Consider the following 21,173-nt stretch of genomic DNA (forward strand, 5'->3'; position numbering starts at 1 on the left):
AGCAGCACAACTGTTTCCAACATTGATTAAAAAAATCAGGATATTACACTGATTTCTGAAGGTTCATGTGACACCGAAGACTGGAGTAATAATGACAATTCAGCTTTGCATCACCGAAATAAGTTATATTTTAATGTATATTAAATTAGAAAACCATCATTTTAAAATGTAATAATATTTCACAATATTTTTTTTTTGTATTTATTATGAAATAAATGCAGCCTTAATGAGCATAAGAGACTTCGTTCAAAAATATTAAAAGTAGTAATGTTTCCAAACTTTTGACTGGTAGTGTGTGTGTTAGATAATAAATAAATAAATATATAAATAACTAAATTTATTTATTTATTTATTTATTTATTATCTAACACACACACTACCAGTCAAAAGTTTGGAAACATTACTACTATATATATATATATATATATATATGTGTGTGTGTGTGTGTGTGTGTCTGTGTGCAGTCATCATAAAACACACAAATCACCAACACAATATTATATGTTTATTATGTATAACGTTACACATTATATTGCATATTATAGAAATAAATACAAACACACAGACAAGAAGACATATGTGTGTATATGTATATATAATGTGTGTTAGGCATGGGTAGACCGGGAAGTTTCGTAACACTCTCACACTGTCAGTTTAACCAATTATTTGTGTTCAAAATATAAACTGATGTCTTACTATTTTTGTTACAATTCACCCTGTTAGTGGCACTTACTTTAGGGAACAACTTTAATTTGCAGTGTTTCTATGGCAACACTATCAACGCCTAAATGAACCTGTAGTGGTCAGGTGGTACAGCGGTCACTTGTACAAGTCGGAGCTCTCAGAAAATTCCAATCTTACAAGCTGTAATTACGAGCTCTGCGAGGAAGTGAATTTCTTTTCACAAGCTGAAACCTCTTAATGGTATGGTCATTACAACATGGTGTGAACAAACCTCCAAGATACACAGTGACCAAAACACAGATGTTAAACACTCCCCAGTCTGCCTATTTTTATATTGTTATATAAATTTAATATATATACCTATATTGATATAAGGCCAGTCTCTATATAGCCAACTACAACAAAAACATCTCCATGTGGTATGTAATGACAGATAACATAAAAGCTTTTTGAATAAATTTTCCATTGTATTTCAATGGGTAGCTGGCTTTTCCAAGCTACAGAGCGCCACCTGTAGGACACTATTTCTTAACGCACTGAGAAAAAAAAAAAAAAAAAACCTACTAGTCAATAACTGTCCACACAGAAAACCATGCAACTACTTGCTTGTTTTTTCCTCAAGTCAATAACTTGCTAGTTGTGCCGCCCCCTTCATGATGCATTATTTGGCTGTAGGAATATTCATGTACATTTTGATGAAAATGCTTTGAAATTCAGTAAATTAAATTTCCTTTTTTTAAAAAAAGACATAAAAATATACTTTATGTATGAGATAAGTCTAAAATAACATGCATAAGGTTTATTTATAATAAAAAAAAGTTAGTTAACAAAAACATACAAATGTTAGCTGCTTGTACTGTAACAGTAGTTTGTAATTCTAGGCAATAACTGTTTAAAAGGCACCAGTGAACAGTAACTCATGATTCCTCGGCTGTCATTGTACATATTGCTGGTCATGTGAACACTTTGAAATGACCCTGAATATGTCCCTCGGGTTCACTGCAGTGGCAGCTGTCTATAAGCTTTGGTTACCTAACATAACAGGAAATAAAGGAAGTCCAGACTCAGAGTCCATCCACTGAGTGTGGAAATTTCATCAGTACAAAAAAGGCTTGAAAATTTGATAACTGACAGCTGAAAATATGTTACTTTATGAGAAAATTATCAGGAACTCTAAGAGAACACAGTATTGCGCTGGTTCATGTCTCCAACTTTTTCAAAGAACATGAAATCCTATGAAAAGAAAAAGAGAACAAAAAAATCGAAGAGTCAGAACAGATATCTAGTGGAAAACACTGTGTTCTAGTTTAAGTGATTTCTGGTGTATTAAAACATTTTTGGGTAACACTTTATTTTAAGGTGACTTATTTTACGTTACTACAAGTACTATGTAATAACAGTAAATTATTCATAATTACAAGTAACTAACCCTAAACCAAACCCTAACTGTAACTATAGCAAGTACATGTTGTTAATTAATAGTACTCAGTACTTATTTGAGTAAGTACAATGTAACTATGTCACCTTAAAATAAAGTGTAACTCATTTTCGTATTGATTGTGGTTGCATAATGGTAAAATTATGAATGTGTTCTTAGTTTAATACTCACAATAAGGAAGCAAGCGCCCAAAAGTACAGCCTTCATCTTAACATCCATGTCCAGAGGGAACTGAATGCCAAAGTTGTCAGTGTCAGTGAAGACTTCCTTTAACAGGCCGCTCCACTGCTTACTGATTCGACCAATAGGCTTCCCGCTACCGTCTTTGCCTTTGAGCTAAAGAAAGAAATAACACTTTATGGTGAGATCCCGCAAATTACAAAAGGATATTGCTTGATGTCAAAATATCTGCCTTTGAATTTCACTTTCATTCCAATCCTAAAAAAGCTACCTCGAAGTTCACGTCACCACAGCAGTTACATGCCAAGCAGGGTCCCTCCAGCTTCATCACAGTCTCCTTGTTGGGCCCCTGGATGGAGAATTTTGGATAACAGGGGTGCCAGTCCTGCTTCACATACCCTACGGTTGTTCCTGGGGGGGCCTGTACCTCCATCTGAAGGTGAAATATTCAAAAGAGAACATTATTTTCAGTATATGCATAATTTATAAATGTGTATCAATGTCCAAATATAATGCCAATAGCTGTGTGCATAAATGCGCTATAGTTCAAAAATTTGGGGTTGGTTAAAAAAAAAAAAAAAAAAAAAAAATTGTGAAATATTATTGCAATGTAAAATAACTGTTTTCTATTTTAGTATTAAGTTTTAATAAAAGTATTAATTTCTTTTTAAAAGCTTACAGACCTCAAACTTGTGCACAGTAGTGTATACGTAAACTAAATGAACAGCGTGACTGTTGACTGATGACTGTCAGACTCATTCTGTAGGTCCATATACTGACTACGACATTTATAACTCATAAGTCACACATGTTCATGTCAGTAGTAGATCACACAGTAGGTCCTGGTAGATGGGTCACTAGCTGAAACCCAACACAAACATCAGGGGCCTCATGTATAGAACCTTATGTAAATTTCATCCTAAAAGTGTGCGTACGCACAAAAGTTTTCACATTTATAAAAACACGTGCCAGAACTTTGTGGAATTCCCTTTATAAAACCCAGTCAGAGAAGATTGTGCGTAAGGTACATGCATCTCCACCCCATATATGGAGCTTACAATGCCTAATTTTACATTGCAAATCATTTCCATATGCATATTCCCATCCACATGATACCATGTTTAACATTAGGAAACTATTCGACACCAACTATAAATGCCATTAGGTACAGTCACATTACATTTCTAAAAATTATTTAGTATCCCTGTCTTGTTTTAGAATACAATTTAGGCTATCAAAATATCCATAAAAGCAAAATTGTATAAAATACTTTTCAGAGAAGAGTTATTCTCATTATCACAGAAAGAGTTATCATTAGGCTACTGTCTGCCTGCACATGACATCAACAGCACCTCCGTGCAGCAATGGCCGTACAGTATTGTCATGGGAACTTTTCAATTTAGCCAATGGACTGTTCTACCACCGAACAAAAGTGTGCATCATTGATCATTGTTCTCACAAGAAATATTTTCTTCAGTTCTGCAGTTTAGTTTAAAGAGAAATTATCATGCACCTAGCACTTTTCGCCATCATTAAAGGGATAGTTCACCCAAAAATGAAAATTTGATGTTTATCTGCTTACCCCCAGCGCATCCAAGATGTAGGTGACTTTGTTTCTTCAGTAGAACACAAATGATGATTTTTAACTCCAACCGTTGCCATCTGCCAGTCAAATAATGCTAGTGGATGGGAACTTCTACTATAAGAGTAAATAAAACTTGCATAGACAAGTCCAAATTAAACCCTGCGGATCGTGACGACACATTGATGTCCTAAGACACGAAACGATCGGTTTGTGCCAGAAACCGAACAGTATTTATATAATTTTTTTTTAACTCTAATACACCACTATGTCCAACCGCGTTCAGCACTCGTTTAGTGATGTCTGATCGCGCTCTGACAGCAGCAGTGATGTCTCGCTCTCATTGAAGTATATGCGCGAGACATCACTGCCACTGTCAGAGCGCGATCAGACCTCGCTAAGCGAATGCTGAACGCGGTTGGACATAGTGGTGTATTAGAGTTAAAAAATTATATAAATACTGTTCAGTTTCTCACACAAACCAATCGTTTCGTGTCTTAGGACATCAATGTGTCGTCACGATCCACAGGGTTTAATTTGGACTTGCCTATGCAAGTTTTATTTACTCTTATAGTAGAAGTTCCCATCCACTAGCATTATTTGACTGGCAGATGGCAACGGTTGGAGTTAAAAATCATCATTTGTGTTCTACTGAAGAAACAAAGTCACCTACATCTTGGATGCACTGGGGGTAAGCAGATAAACATCAAATTTTCATTTTTGGGTGAACTATCCCTTTAAAACATTAAAATGTAGCATGCTAAATTCATATGATGTGTTTAATTTCTAGATAATGAGTGATGAATTTGAGTGGTTAATCTAAATGCATATGGGTCAATGATGTGACAGGTCATTTTTTTGTCCAAAGGCCTTAATAATAAAAAAACAAAAACAAAGATATGACATCCAAAGTATGTAAGGTAGTACATCTAGATCTCTTTTATAGATTCTAAAAAGTTGTAATTATATTTTTCTACTTGTAAAGGTAATTTAAAGATTTTGAAGTGGCAAAAGGTTATTCTGTTTAACCGTCCAAAGGCCAATACAGCCATTTCATTTGTTATTAAATTATATGAAAATGTAATAAATATATGTAATTTTATTCTGGCATGATCTTAAAACATCATATATTAACATAGTGCAAAATGGTATTAAAATTATGTGTAGAAGTCATTGCTTTGTAATGAGAAAGAATTGATGTCATTCGGAGTAACCAATATAAAAGGGACCATTTTGGATCAAGTCATGTGGTCAGTATCATGTGACAGGATGTGCTATCATTCAAACACCTGCAAAAGACCACATGGTCGTGAAGCAAAGTAACTAACTCTCTTTTAACTATTTGAAAAATTTATATCTTCACTTGCTCATACACGTCCAGAAACATCAGGTCAGTCGGTACAAACACTATAAAACATGGAAAATGTTGTAATATTTTGAAAACCCATATTAAATATAGAATGTTTCATTGTCCTTTTGCTAGCTAGCTAGATATCAATCTGTTAGCACTGTTTGAAAATATCGTCATTCAGTATAACCAAAAGTGTCATTCGGTAAAACCAAAATTTTGGTTAAAATGTATGACTTCATTGGTGACAAATTTTGTCCATCTTGTAAAAAATGAAAAAAGCAGTGTTAATTGATTATAGAACCACATAATCTCATTGTTAACACTTAAAACTTCAAAATTCTCCATTATGTTTTTTTTATACTTTTAAAAACCTTATTCGTCAATGAAAAAATTAAAATGAAAACAGTTTTCCAGGAAGAGAAAGAGTATGCATGGTGCGCACATATTTATGCCGAGTTTATTTTTTATAAATCCCGACATGTGCATGGAAAATTGCGTACACATCAGGCACCTGTGTGGATGCAGTTTTCATGTTCTGTTCCAGTAAAGTCTTGATAAATAACTAAACTTGAAGGGAAAAGATATTGCCTTTGTTTGATCTAATTGTGCTTGCAGGAGTTATTTATTATTTTTAGAGGCATGTGACCACGCCATAGTCCCCAGGAGAATTTAACAGAGTCTCAGATTAGAAGAGTCCTTCTGGAATTTATGACTCACCTGTGACCTTTACAAAAGTTTCCTACATATATAGAACAAAGTGCATCCAAGGTAATGTCTTTAAATGACCTCATTTGTCTAAAATGAACAGACTATGCTTGGATGCTACTAGTTCTGTAAATCTATCTGAACCTGTAAAAACCTGTAAAAAGTGCTAGTGTTTCTGTACGTTAAGTTAGTTTGAGGCTGGATCCTCTTACTCATTTTCTATGGCATCTAGAAGTGTGGAGAATTTTGTCTTCAGTAATCTCTCTGTCAATAAATTCCTCTGCATTATTACTGGCAAAAATGTGTGCAAAAAATACTGTGTGGAGTCAAAAATTCACAGGAAATTCACAGGAAATGAATTCTTGGGTATAGAAAAATAGTTTTTTTCCCCGTTCTAAGACCAATAAATATGAAAATGACATTGGAGAGGGATAGAAACAAGTTTTTTTTTTGAAGAATTCATGGAACACCAATGTTTTCATTGATAAAAAAAATTTGACCTACTTTATGCATTCTAGGGTTAACCTTACATTAGCTCTGATATGACTTGTCTGTTATACCTCTTGCAGGCAGCAGGGGCACCAACAGGAGACACAACGGAAAGGTCGGATCAGTCGTATGACCTCTCGGTCAGCGTTGTCTTTGATCTTCATGTCAAAGCTGCGCAGGGCACCACAGCAGTTGCGTGTGCAGCAGTCATTTTTTTCTTTGGCAGAGTAGATCTTTTGACCGAGGCTGTTTTTGATCTCATACTGGTTGTTGGTCTCAAAGCCAATGATTGCTGTAGAGGACCAAAAAGCATGTAGAGAAGTTAAAACATGTTTCCAATTTAACTATAGCCCTATTCGGACTGGACTAGTTTACCAGGGGGACATTAGAGAAATTCATTTCACAGACGTACTTTATGATTTTAATCCCATCCAAATCTGCCAAGTCTGTGTTTCCTCACAAAACCTTTGTAAAAACGAAAAAAATCCAAAGCAAATTACATACTGTTTTATTTTAAATTAATTACATACTTTGGCAAACTCAATGGTCCTCTGAGAAATCAAATCCCATCCAAACGTGAATGTCTGTAATTGCTGATATTAACACTTCTCCTCATGAGTTTATAACCTACCTGAGCTACGGTCTGTGCACCAATCTTCGGCATGTTTCATTTAATTTCAATATGGATTGTATTCGATAAAAAAAATAAAAAAAAATTATAAAAATTAATAAATGGAGCCAAATCTCGGAAACTGCGAAGATGGCCCATTTTATTTATCAATATCAGGTAAGACTAAGATACTTGACTAGATTTTGCTGCTCACTTATGTGGGTTTATTATAAACCATTTCTGTAAAATTTACTTAAATAGGATTTTTATAATAAATTAAAATGATATCAATAAATAATAAATTAAAAGACATATGTCATACATGATGCACGAAAGCACAGCACACAAGACACCTACGGCTAGAAAACACACACTCCCACCTCCGTAATAAGCACGGTTAGTCCCGTCCGAACACATGAAATCACAGATGTTGAATGATATGAATTGTAACTCAAACGTCTTTTAGAAAACTAGTCCTGTCCAAATAGGGCTTATGAGTCTCTTAAAGGGATTATGAGTTTATAGGGCTTATTAAGTGTAGCAAAAAAGCAACAGTGAATGAAATTTTCTCAGGGTTAAGAAAGAAACAGGCAGCATGTGCTTTAATGCACTGAAATAATAAACAGCTTCAACTAATACGCATAATAAAGAAAAAGACATACCCTCTAACAACTCCACTTTCTGATGAATAAGGATCTGGTCAATCTGAAATGCAAAGAATATGTTAGTAACAAGACATTATACATACAGAAACACTAATGGGAAGAAAAAAAATGTGATGGCGATGTAGTGTTTTTTTTCATCAGATTTGTTTCATGTAGTTTTTAAATTTGAAGGTGCTGTTATTTCTATCATATTTGTAACATAATAGTATTAGTAATATATTTTGTACATGCAACTTAGCAATTATTATTGTAAATAAAAAAAAAATTGTAATTTCATACATTTCAACAATTTACCACCAACTACAGATGCTGCATCTACTGCATTCATAATGTTTTCACACTGACATGCCTCCCAACTTAGAAACTCTTGGATCGAAGAAAATCCCAAGTTTCCCACTCATAATTATGACATTGTGGTGGAGTTCATGCGAGTTCAACTCGTAAATACGATCTTTCCGGCATGGCTTGAATATACCAAAAGACATGGCCTACCTGAGTGAGGTACTCCAGACCAGGTGGTACTCCAGCAGGCACTGATACTGGTACTCCAGCAGGCACTGACCCTGGTACAGCTACAGGTGCTACAGAAGGTTGATGGAGGCACATCACCATTAGCATTAGTCAGCTTGCATAATCCAACAATTGCTTTGCATTGTGTTTAGTTGATTAGAATGTGAAACTACAAAAACAGCACATTTTGATTGAATCTATACAATTAAAATTCAGCAATGCAGATTTGTAAATATTAGCTTTTTTAATATTTCACAAAGTAATAGTATGTACTTATATATAATGTATAATTGCAAAGTGACCATACAGACCAAAGTTTAAATCAAATTGAAAAAACATATATCACTTTGCTCAACACATTATCTACTCATTTACCTTTTACCTACTACTGTTTTCTGAAGTATCTGTAAATTAAGTACAGACTAGACATGTTTACCTCCATACGGCTGGCCTTGGTGAGATGCTGGACTAACTGGACCAGGCTGATACATGACTGGCTGATCTGGAACTGGCTGGTATCCTACTTGAAACCCTGCAGGTGGAGCCGAATATCCAGGATCTCCATAACCTCCCGCTGGATAGGGGGCCATGGAGTGTCCGCCAGGCTGGGGCATGGGATACGGAGGCTGGTGTGGAGATGGGTAGCCTGGTGTAACAATTTCAATTGCAAAGAGAGAAAAATAGAATGTTAGTGTTTTGCTTATTTAGCATTAATGGAGATGTTTTTGCACAGATTTTGGAATTATTTGGTTTGTGTATATATTTTTTTTGATGTCTTGCTTGAATGGCTTGTTCAGATTGTGGCTTCAGAAACATGCTGTAAATAGTCCTGATGACTCTATTCAAGCTGTCAATGAAAGTCCTACCACCATTTATTCTTTTTCAATCAATAAATACAGACACACAGACAGACGGAATTATGCATGTATGCTATGGAATTCTTGTATGATCAGATTTGAGATGGTTTGTGCCGGCCCCCCATGTTCTGTTCTGGAAGGGATCTATTTTAGACTGCAGTGTACATGTGAGGCATTCCGATGGAAAAAAACAAAAATAGCCACCAATAACAGAATGGGCCATATATAATTCATTGTGACAATATTGACTATTTGCTGACATTATCTATAAGAACATCACGAACAAAGCATGTAATTGTGAAATAGAGAAGATGGTAAATTTTTAATTACAACAACCACAATCTATGTTTTTTCAGACATATAAAGTAGATGAAAATTAAACGTAGCCTTGATTAGCATAAGAGACAAAACCAACCCTAAACTTTTAAACCGTAGATTACCTCAGGAGTCAGGGTTGCCAAGTTTGCGCAAAACCAGACCAATTGCTATTCAAAACCCGCCCAATCACAGCCAAAACTATCCCAATTGCATTCCGGTGGGGGAGGGGTGTTCCTCAGTAAAAATCGCTTCAACCCGCATACAAAAAAAAACAAAAAAAAACAACCAGTGTTAAAGTAGCCCAATTCTGAAGGAAAAAACGTGGACTTGGCAACACTGACAGGAGTGAACACAACAGGTGTAGCTTAGTATTTGACATGTTTAATCCTCCCATTGAACAAATCCAGAACTGCCATTTTATTATGAAAAAACACAGCTTTTGAAATATTCAAATCTTTCACCAGCCTTTTAAGAGAAAAGGGAGGGGTTGATTTTGAATGGAATAAAGCTCTTTCATCACAATGGTCTCATCCAGGTGCTGTTGAGACACAACCCTTAGTATTATTGGGACATCATTTGAAAGGTGCGGGCTTTGTAATAGATTTCTGACTTCTAAAACCACAGATCTGCTGTCCTCTACATTATGGAGCAATTGAGAGAAGCCTTTAAAGCAGGGCACTCCAAACACGGTCCTGGAGGGCCACTGTCCTGCAGAGTTTAGCTCAACACACCTGCCTGGAAGTTTCTAGTATGCCTAACTAGACCTGATTAACCGGTTTAGGTGTGTTTGATTGGGGTTGGAGCTAAACTCTGCAGAACAGTGGCCCTCCAGGACCGAGTTTAGACACCCCTGCTTTAAAGCTTCAGCATTAAGGATGTTGTCTATTAACTAGTATGCTTACGGAATCATATAGGCAAGATAAAAAAATATTTCCTACCAAGACACTGAAGACAGAGGAAAAAAAAAAAAAAAAAAAAAACATGCCTGAGGTGCTCAAAACAGGCTTTATCATTTTGTTTAAAGGTATAGTTCACCTAAAAAATGAAAACTCATCCCCTAATTTACTCACCCTCAAGCCATCCCAGGTGTATATGACTCTTCTTTCAGACAAATATGATTAGAGTTATATTAAATAATGTCCTGGCTCTCCTAAGCTTTATAATGGCAGTAAATAGAGAATGAGATTTTGAAGCTCAAAAAAGTGCAACCATCCATCATAAAAGATAATCACAAGGCCTTCTGAAGCGAAGTGATGCGTTTGTGTAAGAAAAATATCTATATTTAAAACTTTAAAAACTAAAATAATTCGCTTCCTATAGATGGCCATGCGCATCGATTTATGCCCGTGACACACTGACAAACGTAGAAGCACAGAGGATAGAGCAAACCAAAACACCGGTCACGAATTAGAATTCTAAAATGAGAATTTTTAAAGAGAAATGTCGGAGGATTTCGATAAGAGGCGCTTGAGTTTGTTGCACAGCCCTATTTGTCTGAACAGCAAGAGGCGTCAAAGCTTACACTCCTACATCACGTCAGGAGTTATTTTTTTGGTGTAAGTCAACGTGCGTACGGCCGTCTGCCGGAAGCTAGTTATTTTAAGTTTTTAAAGTTTTAAATATGGATATTTTTCTTACACAAACGCATCGCTTCACTTCAGAAGGCCTTTATTAACCCCCTGGAGCCGTGTGGTTATCTTTTATGATGGATGGATGCAGCTTTTGGGCTTCAAAATCTCATCCTCTATTCACTGCCATTATAAAGCTTAGGAGAGCCAGGACATTCCTCTGGTTTCACAGACAAGGCTTAAGCTAGTCCTAGACTAAAATGCATGTTTGAGCCGTTTTAACTGAAAGTATCTTGTACTGACAGATCTTAAAATATGTCAGAGCCATTGTTTTGTCTCAAGATGCACACCAGTAATGTTTTATTTCCTAGGGGACGTTTATAAAAGCTACTTAATTGAACTAAGGCCTAATCCTGGCTTAGTCTAAGCCCTGTCTGTGAAACCAGGCCATTATTTAGTATAACTCTGATTGTACTGGTCTAAAAGAAGAGTCATATACACCTAGGATGGCTTGAGGGTGAGTAAATTAAGGGATAATTTTTATTTTTGGGTGAACTAACACTTTCAGGGGAGAAAGTGAAGTTTATTAATCTAAATTTACTTACTAAATTTAATATGCAGTTTACCCCAACAATTCCTGATCACTATCACAGGACAATCAATGAATTAAGAAATTGTTTAACCAGTAGTGGTTAGTAATTGCACTAATGTGGTGCACAGCATTCATGACATTGCTTGTTGGTAAAGTTATGAAGCTTACTGATGAATGGCAGGGGTGCTTTCTGGATCGTCTGGCAGACCAACTGGGCTCACATTGAATCTAGGCCCTCAATCGTTGCTAATTTGATTCTCAAGACCTGCCATATGGAATTGCAACCCGCTTCCATCATGTTATCTTACTGTTCATGATCACGTGTCCATGGCTCGACGCATTATGTTAAGTACTGCTCTCAAGTCATTTATCATTCAGACTAACTCAATGAAAATTTAGCCACCATGGCTTCAGACATCCACTATTCCAATTACACTAAAAGAGAATCGTAAGAATGGTCAATGGTTCCATGAAGAACCTTTAACATGCATAGAACCCTTCTATTCTATAAAAGGTTTTTTATAGCGGAAAAATGTTTATATTAATGTTAAAATGTTCTTCACACTTAGAAAAAAAAAAGAACAGTTCTTTTAAAAATGGTTCTTTGAGGAACCAAAAATGGTTCTTCTATGGCATTGCTGCAAAACCCCCCTTTTGGAACCATTATTTTAAAGAGCATATCATGTGAGTTCTCATAGAAATATGACATAAGTTCCTGTAAGGACTTTGAAATAAAGCAACAAGACAACTTAATGGCAAAACAACCAATCTATCTGGCAGAAATTATGTATTTGGAACCACCTCATCTCAAAGAAGACTTCCTTCATGATATTACCACATAATCCTTGACCGTCTCTTATTAAAACCATTGGCATTTATGCTTTTGTGATCATTTCATTTAAACACTCCCTTCTTGCCATTCCTGTTCTCAGTGCTACTTGAATAAGTATTGCTTAACTTGAGTATTTCACCAGGTCAAAGTTTTTTATTGAGTCATGAATGACGTACACATTTCCTGGTAAAAATAAATCAGTAGTTTTAGTAAAAAAATAATAATTGCTGATGTTCATCCACTTTCTTAACATAGACTAAATAGTGATAGTCTCCATGGTGAAGCTAGCTTGAATTCCCCAGCTTGTTAAAGGCAGGGTAGGCAAAAAAATGTATAAAAAACTTTTTTTCAAAATTTGTTTAAACTTTATTTATATATCAATACATAATTAAAATGTAAGTACTCTGAAAAAGAAAGTATAAAAATCGAGTGTCTGTAGACCTCTCACGACTGTTTTAAAGACAGCTCATTATTTCCATTCACTCCACCCCCTCCCTTCTGGGCTCCTTCCAAAGCCACGCCCCCAAAACGCATGAACGTGTGACTCCGACCACTGAGCTGGAAGACGCATTATTTACCTGAGACGAGCGGAGAGGAAGGAGCACAGTGCATGTAGTGACATCATGTCAGAATCACATGTAATAAAAATAACTTTAAAATTATGAAGATAAACAAACAAGATGTATTTTAGTACTCACTATCAAGCTAGCATATTGATATTGGTAAAGTTTAAATATATATTTTTTGATTCGCTAACGAGCTAGTTATCTATAAGGCAAAGCTAAAAACAGGTTGCATGATACACGTTTTTCCATTACCATCATTTACACTGTGATGAAGATGAATTTCGTGTAAGATTCATAACATATACGTTGTTCTACAGATCAACAGAGTAACATACACTCAAATATCAACTCACAACTGCATTGCAGACACAAAATAATAACACACACATACAACAAAGTGTGTACGACACACACAGATACAAGATAAAGACATCAGTAAACATAGGTAGAGAATATAAAACAAAACAAAGGCGAAAAAAACGTGCAGGTAAACTTGCAGGTGAACATGGTAAAAGACTTAGACAGAGGGTAAAATTATGCACAATTCAACACTATAGCTATCATTATTTATCGTCTCTACTACGGCTCGCTAAGTAATGTTATGTTAGCTATATTACGCAGCTACGTGTGCTAATGACACATGCTTCATGAAAAAATAAACAAAAAATATGTATGATCAAAATACAAAAAGAAAGATTTACCTGTCCAGCAGAAATAAAGCCATCAAGGAGTCACTTTTCAGCCCCTTGAGTTCCCTCAGTTCTCGCCATCGCTGGAAAGCCACGCCGATATTAACTCGCGTTTTATTTCTTTGTTTATCCAAAGACTTTTTGTTCATTGCCTTTTCTTGTACTGTTACTGTCTTCCTTTTTTTGCCTGGTTTGCCTTCACTAACTGCATAGGCCGATACTGTGAATTTAGCTTGCTGTTTCTCTGCCATTGTTTTGGTATTCCTAGGATCCGTGCCTCTTGGATTCCCCAAATCAAACGTGCGCGCGCAAGTGGGCAGGTCATGTGTGGCAAAAGGGTGGTTGCCATGGTTGCGAGAGAGTGACAGCCGCCTAAGCCAATCCTATGTTTCGTCCCGGATGGAAATAATGAGCTGTGTTTAATACAGATTAAACGGTCTAGAGTCACTCGATTTTTATACTCTTTTTACCAGAGTTCTTACATTTTAATTATGCATGTATATATATAGAAAGTTTAAACAAATTTGGAACAAAATTTCTTACCTACCCTGCCTTTAAGAACACAGTTGCTCCAAAGAATGACTCCTAATGGGGTTAAGGAATCACTTGACTGCCGATTTAGCAGCAAAATGCAATCTGGTGTAGACTGGACTTTAAATATTTTATAGTAAGAAAGACAGAACAAAATCATCTGCTCTGAATTAAGCACATGATACATTTACTCTTATGATAGAGCTGTGACTTGAGACCTGAACACAGATTTGCAGATTTTGTATGATCAGACAAATGTGTTGTACAAAAACAACAACAACAACAAAAAAAGGTAAAACTACAGCCACAGACATTTCATGGTGTAAGATCACAGACATCCCCAACTCTGCAGAGCCTGTGGAAACTCATAAATGTGGAACACAGCCACTTTTGTAGGGCTACACTTCCTGCATTCCTTTCCCACTGACCTCTGGAGAAAATGTTTTCACCTTCATTTCAATGCCTTGACTGAAACTGCACAAATCTTGCTTGAGAGTAAAAATGTAAACAGATTGTATGGATAGCTTTCAGCACAATGTTCCTAAACTTCATGAATGAGTTACTGCAAGTGGGTGCTGTAGGATTTCAAAACTCACTGATTGTTTAAATCATTACATGCATTTCCTAAACTACAAATCCACAAACATGCAATTGCATTTCAAGGAAAATACAAACAGATTAACATTACCTGGTCCAGACATGTTGAAGACAGATCTGTGATTTTCAGAGCCAACGTCTGTATAGAAGCACCAAGATCACTATGTGGGCGAAGAAAATGTAGGGAAGTTGTGGTGTGTTCAATACAAACGCTGGAAACAAGCAGAACAGGTCCAAAAGAACAAAAGCTCAGCTTGAAACTAAAATGTTTAAATGTTCAGGCAGAATTTTAAAGGAAATAGGTGAAACCAGCCGGATCTTAAAGGAAATCCTTAGGCAAGATTCGAGCCAACCATTTAATTCTCGTTTAGGTTACAGTGTTCAGTGTTTCAGATGGCGAGAAACATACTGAAGCAATAACAATATGACATCATGGCAAGTGGGTGTGGTTAAATATTAGATTGTGCTTATCGTGTGGGGTCAAATACACCGTTTTTTCCACAAAGACAACAGCAACTGTTTAATGGCCAAACATTCGCGAACAAAAGAAATAAAAAGGAAAAGAAAGATAGGAACCCTTATCCAAAAGTCACTCGAAAAAAGAGGCTATTTAATCAAAATTAATCAAGATCATTTCTTATAAATGTAGCCTATTATATAACAATTTAGCACACAAAAATGCGATAAAATGGCGGCCTATTAAAACATACTCTGTACAGCCGAGGATTCGAAAAGGGTAAAAATATAATCCACCATAAAAACTCTCACTTACATCTCAGCTCTTGGTTTGACACTCCTCAAACAAGCCTCAGGGAACAAAATCTCCTCAAAGTGGTTCTGGTTGCCGCAGGGATTATTTGGATATGTGGAAAGAAACGAGTTTCAAATGATTTCCTTCACTTTCGCTTTACACTTTTGCGGGAAAAAAAAAGACTTGTAGCGTTTAAACACTACGCCCAAACATGAAGCATTTCGTTTTCTCCGTGAATCATTCTCCTCCCCTTTTATGACGCATTAGATTAGAAACCTGAGAAAGCCACAAGACTTCTATTAAGGAACAATATTCACTTTTAAAAGAAAAAGGGGATATTTCTGCGCTGATTGCAGTGTTCAGTACACGGCAAAGAAATGGAAAGCACATTTATTCTATACTCCACATATAGCTATAGTATTTGCGCAGCTTGAATTTATTTCCTGTCAAACCCACTCGCGAAAACCATTAACACCCAAAGTGCATAAATAACCCTGAGCAACACCTACAATCTGCACCTTAAATGACACTCAGAGCACTCAGACTCATGATGTTAAAAGGGTTTTTTTTTCATAGCTTGATGGAAAATATCATTGTTCACTAAACAAATATTACACTGCTGTATAAGAGACATAGTTTATTGGTCAAAACATGGTAAATCCTTTGATTGTTGCCAAGTCGTAGTCACAAACGTTTACTTTACCATGTCGTTTATCTCCCCACAACAGGAGGCAAATCTGGGAGATTCTGTGAAATATCTCATCCATTCAGCCAAATATCACTAGCTGTTTCTCCCACAATAGACCCATCATTTATAAAATAAAGGGCTGTGGATTTGTATATGTGAATGTCAAGACTCAGAAGTATGTCCGGTCACTGTAAAATAATAAAATTAATACACATCAACTATTCTTGAATATGTGCCACTGGATTACCTGACTTGTATATTACATGATAAGAGTGGTGTATTTCATAAAATTTGGAAACCTTTTCTGGCAAATGTTGATGGTGACATTGCCTCTATCTTGATGAGATGATTGTTGTAGGGAAGGCTAATGGGTGTCTGGTTGATTTTGTTAGTAGTATTCTCAGTATTATTTAATGTTTGTACATTATTATCACTTTTCTTTCCTGACTTGTATATATATGTAAACATATACACTGGAATCTAATAAGTATTTTTCCCTTTTATGTGAGCTGAAATTCCCCCCCCCTCTTTTTTTGTCTAATTGTTGTTATATTATTATATTATCATGTTTTTTTTTGCGTTTGTGTTAAAGAAAAAGTGAAAATCAAAACATATTTAAAAAAAAAATAATACAAAAAATGATCATAATAAATTATATTTTGCAAAAAATTACAATAACGCCTGTTTTCAGTGAGGAAAAATATTTATTTTTGCTTGTTGACGGGAGAATTCAAGACATTTAAACTGATTCCAAAGATAATCTCAAATGTTTGATGTTTTGATTATTTTTGAGAAATATTTTTGTTATAGTACCACCTTGTGGAAATCCCTGCACATGTCAACTGAAATAACTTTTTTACCAGTTGATATTTGACTAATAATAATAATAAAAAAAACATACCAATACTGATAATAAAAAACGAGAACAATTTTAGAAACCTTTTTGGTAATGCTTTACAATAAGGTTTCATTAGTTAACAACCTTAGTTAACAAACTTACAATGAAGTGCACTTCTACAGCATTATTAATCAATGTTCATTTCAACTTATTAAAATTAAATGTTTTTTGTCAACATTAGTACATGCACTGTGAACTAACATGACTATTTTTATTGACTAACATTAACAATGTTTAATACATACTAACAAATGTATTGCTCATTGTTAGTTCATGGTATTAATATATTATTGAATAATGTTAGCCACTGAGACCTTATTGTAAAGTGTTACCACATGTTTTAAAGCTTTAAAAATGGTGGAAAATATTCCAAAGATGGAAATGGGTAAGCATATAGAAGGAAAATGGACTCAGAGGAAAAGCACATTTTTATTTTAGCCTTTACAGTTCTTGAATTATAAGTGACATTTTTTTTACATGGTGAAAATACAGCCACACTGCTTCAACTCCTAGTGAAATTACAATGCAGATGAAAACAATGTAAAGAAAGATTTTACAAAACAGAAATTCACCACAAAATACTAAACACAGATATTGTCCATCCAGGCATTACAGAATTATGCAGTAAAACGGCTCCAAATCTTCAATCTTGCTCTCAGATTTCATTTTAAAACACTGCATTTTCCATAGAGATTTACAATTGTGTTTCTATCTATTAAGTCCTGTCATATCTGTGGTTTAGATTTAATGTTTGGTATAACGTTCTGCATTTTGTTTTGCAACTTCACAGTAATATAACTAGACTGCATGTACACACTCAGTAGTCACTAAAAAGAGCATACACTTTTGACTTGCCCAACATCCATAAGACAAAAACTGAGAGCAGGCTGTAAACCAATAGACAAATATATTTTCAATTGAATGAATTTCCAAATGTAGTGAGTAGTACTGTAGAAAATCTGATCCATACCTTGAATGAAATTAGAGTAGTGCAATTTGCACTCTTCATATTACTCAAGATCTTATTGAATCGCCAAATGAAGTGCTGCAAATGAGTCACCCGCTCTGAAACGTGTTGGAAAAATGACTGCATCCTCAATAATTGTTATATACAATGAAAATACACAACTTAAAATAACATACATAGCAAAAAATGTTATTGATTCTGCAAAGAATTTTCACAAAAAGGCTTATATTGGTGCCGACACTGAACTCTCTAGAATTTTTTTGTTCTAAATTTGGAACTCTAGGTACTTATAGGGGAGAAATGAGAAGGCGGGATTGCCCAAAATGAGCGCACACACACACAAATACACATTTTACACTAATTAGAGTAATCAGTGGCAACAATTTGTTCTCAGTCCCTGTTGACAGACATCTTGGCGGATTGCAGCGGCCCTGTTTAGTAAAGGTAGTTTATTTTCACCATGGGTTGTCTGTCAACAGCTAGTCTATGTCTGGTGGCCCCAGTTGCCCGAAATAGCAATAATTAGGATAGGGAGGGAAAAGAGGAAGAGAGAAAACGTGTCAGACTGCTGGTAGGCCATCCACAGAGGCCTCTCCTCCTTTTTTCTACTTGCTTTTGTGTGTGTGTGTGTTTCCTCTGTTAATACTACGACCATCCCTAATGAGACAGAGAGAGAGACCGTTGTGGTGTACGTGGATGAGAATCCAGTGTTTTGAAACTGTGAAATTGGGCGAGACAAGATTATCTGATACCTGAAGAGGCCACACACAGAGTCTCTAAATGACTGAACATTCAGAATGTGAACGATAGTCAACTAGCTAAAATGCACAGGGTTGCATGTCGTCTAAGAAAATTACTAGAAATGAACCATAACCGTTATTAGCGGATATTAGAGATTCATTTGATATGGGTTGGTTATGTTTAACGTTTCTTACATTTAGATTACATTTACTGTCATTTAACATTCTTAAAAATGAAAATAAATTGAATTCTAAACATTTTAAAATGACTAATAACATTCTTTAAAAATGCTTTTAATTAAATACACTAATAAATGTAATTTTTGGCAAATCTCATATATGTATATTTTAATGTTGTGATGCCTAAATTCACTTGTAGCGTATAATTAATTTTCATTTTTAATGTTTTATATTTCATTCATTTAGGAGAATTTTGATTGTTTTATTTATTAATAATTAATCAGTTTTTGATCATAACATTATATATAGAACTCTATGGTTCTTGACTCAATCTTGAAGAACACTTTATGCCAAAAAGGTTAATTGGAGAAACGTTAAAAGAGTGAACAATACTTTCATGTTTAATGGGTTATTTCGATTTTAATTGAAATTGATTTTTTTTTTATATGTTTATTAGCTGATTCATAAAATTTAAAGTAAAAAAAAATTTAATCAAAACTTAAATTAATCAATTAATTAAAACTAAATCCATAAAATTATTCCATATTTGGAACCTCTAAAAAGGTTATATGAAGCACCTGACAGAACCTTTAAGGTTCTATACAGAACATTTCTTCATCGGTCAGAATTCTTTTTTTTTTTTAAATGCAAAAATTGTTTAATTAGGAGTCAACACAATATAGCTGAATTAAAGCCTTACACCTTTCAGGGCAATATGTAAACATGTATATACATTTTATATAACTTGTTGGTAACACTTTACAATAAGGTTGATTTGTTAACATTAGCTCTTGATTTTAATAATGTATTAGTAAATGTTGAAATTAACATTAACAAAGATTAATAAATGCTGTAGAAGTGCAGTTCATTAATAGTTCATGTTAACTAATGAACCTTATTGTAAAGCGCTACCAAATTTCCTATGTATTGTTCATACTATGAAACATAAGAATATCCCAAACACATCATTATAAAAAAACTTATCAGTCTCTTAGTAATATTCTGTGGGTGCCCTCGAAGTAGATTGTCAACTTGTTAACCTGAGTTTGAACTAGAACATTTTAACAACAACCAAAATGCAGCTTTTATCATGTTCTAATCTTTTTGGAGGGTGGGTGAAGTCATGCTAGACACACACTTCCCTTTATCCATAATCTCCTGGTCATCCTATATAAACCCACCCCAGCTTCAGGTCTACAAATACCCAAAACACACATGCCCTTGACAGAGAGGACGGCAAGGCAACATACACATACAAGGCAGGACAGAGCAGCATTGTCAAAGAACTCTTGAAGAAACTTCTAAAGGACACAGACTAATTCACCAAGAAGGTAAATATCAAAAACAAAATATACCTTTATTAAATTCTGAACTTTGTCCTATAATAATTGTGCTGAATTTGCAACATTTTTCTCAACACGTGGCCAGGGAGAGCAAACAGAAACCACTAGAAGTTTGAAACAATTTCCAATGAGCTGATTGTGTTCACTGTGAGCAGTTTATAAAGTAAATATTTGAAACATTTTTTCTAAATATTATATTTTGTGTGATGTTGTACCCTCAGATGATGTGCTCCAGGTGTTTGCTACTTATTCTGGTTGTCTACTTCTTGATGGACGAGCTTTGTGCTTTCCTGCTACCAGACAGACTGCGAATGAAAAGAGTAAATATCACATTAATTATATGCTTCGTTTATTCTCTTCTCAACAGAATATACATACACAGTTGATGCGTTTTTAATATAGCATTGAAATAGAAGCATTTTAATATATCAGATATATTCAAATACATCTAATTCCCTGCAGAGCAGTCACAGGTCGGATCAGGAGATGTCACCGCACATCTATGAGCTCTCTGATCTGGCAGACTTGTTCCCAGGAAATGAAGGGGAAATGACTCGGGACTGGGATCCCAATCCGGCCAAGTCTCCTGCGTTCTTTTCTCCTTTGGAACATATCAATGTGCAACCAGCAAACAGCAACCGCCGCAAAAACAAGGATAAGAGGTCAGCGGGAACTTTATGTATTTATTCAATTTTAATTTAACATTTTGAATTCATTTTATTGTTATATTTATATACGAATAATTAAATTCTTTTAAATCTCTATTTATTTTACAACTTGTAAAGTGACTTTCAAATTAACTAAATTTTAATATTTTTTTTTTGGAGCTCTTAGTTCTCCAT

General features: G+C 35.0%; 1 protein-coding gene across 2 annotated transcripts; it reads right to left on the minus strand.

Moving 5' to 3' along the window:
- Positions 1–492: 492 nt before the first annotated feature.
- Positions 493–15,823, minus strand: plscr3b (phospholipid scramblase 3b). 2 transcript variants are annotated; one of them, XM_048184106.1, is made up of 9 exons: positions 15,537–15,823; positions 14,856–14,976; positions 8,651–8,860; positions 8,197–8,285; positions 7,702–7,744; positions 6,501–6,721; positions 2,574–2,735; positions 2,294–2,458; positions 493–1,917 (listed from the first exon to the last, which is right to left on the minus strand). In XM_048184106.1, exons 2-9 carry the CDS (start codon positions 14,866–14,868, stop codon positions 1,858–1,860), a joined length of 963 nt encoding a protein of 320 aa, XP_048040063.1. In that variant the 5' UTR covers positions 14,869–14,976; positions 15,537–15,823; the 3' UTR covers positions 493–1,857. The 2 variants fall into 2 exon arrangements, with proteins under 2 accessions (XP_048040063.1, XP_048040062.1); XM_048184105.1 differs by having other exon boundaries at positions 14,856–14,925; positions 15,537–15,817.
- Between the last annotated feature and the right edge of the window lie 5,350 nt (positions 15,824–21,173).

Source organism: Megalobrama amblycephala, linkage group LG3 (assembly GCF_018812025.1).
Source record: "Megalobrama amblycephala isolate DHTTF-2021 linkage group LG3, ASM1881202v1, whole genome shotgun sequence".
NCBI lineage: Eukaryota > Metazoa > Chordata > Actinopteri > Cypriniformes > Xenocyprididae > Megalobrama > Megalobrama amblycephala.

Bases quoted from the DNA above. Each gene is read 5' to 3' on its own strand.
- plscr3b (XM_048184106.1), bottom strand. The intron at 8,286-8,650 runs GTAAACATGTCT...AACCTTCTGTAG, and splicing joins CCAAGGCCAGCCGTATGGAG to CACCTGTAGCTGTACCAGGG. The intron at 1,918-2,293 runs GTGAGTATTAAA...TTCTTTTCATAG, and splicing joins TGGGCGCTTGCTTCCTTATT to GATTTCATGTTCTTTGAAAA.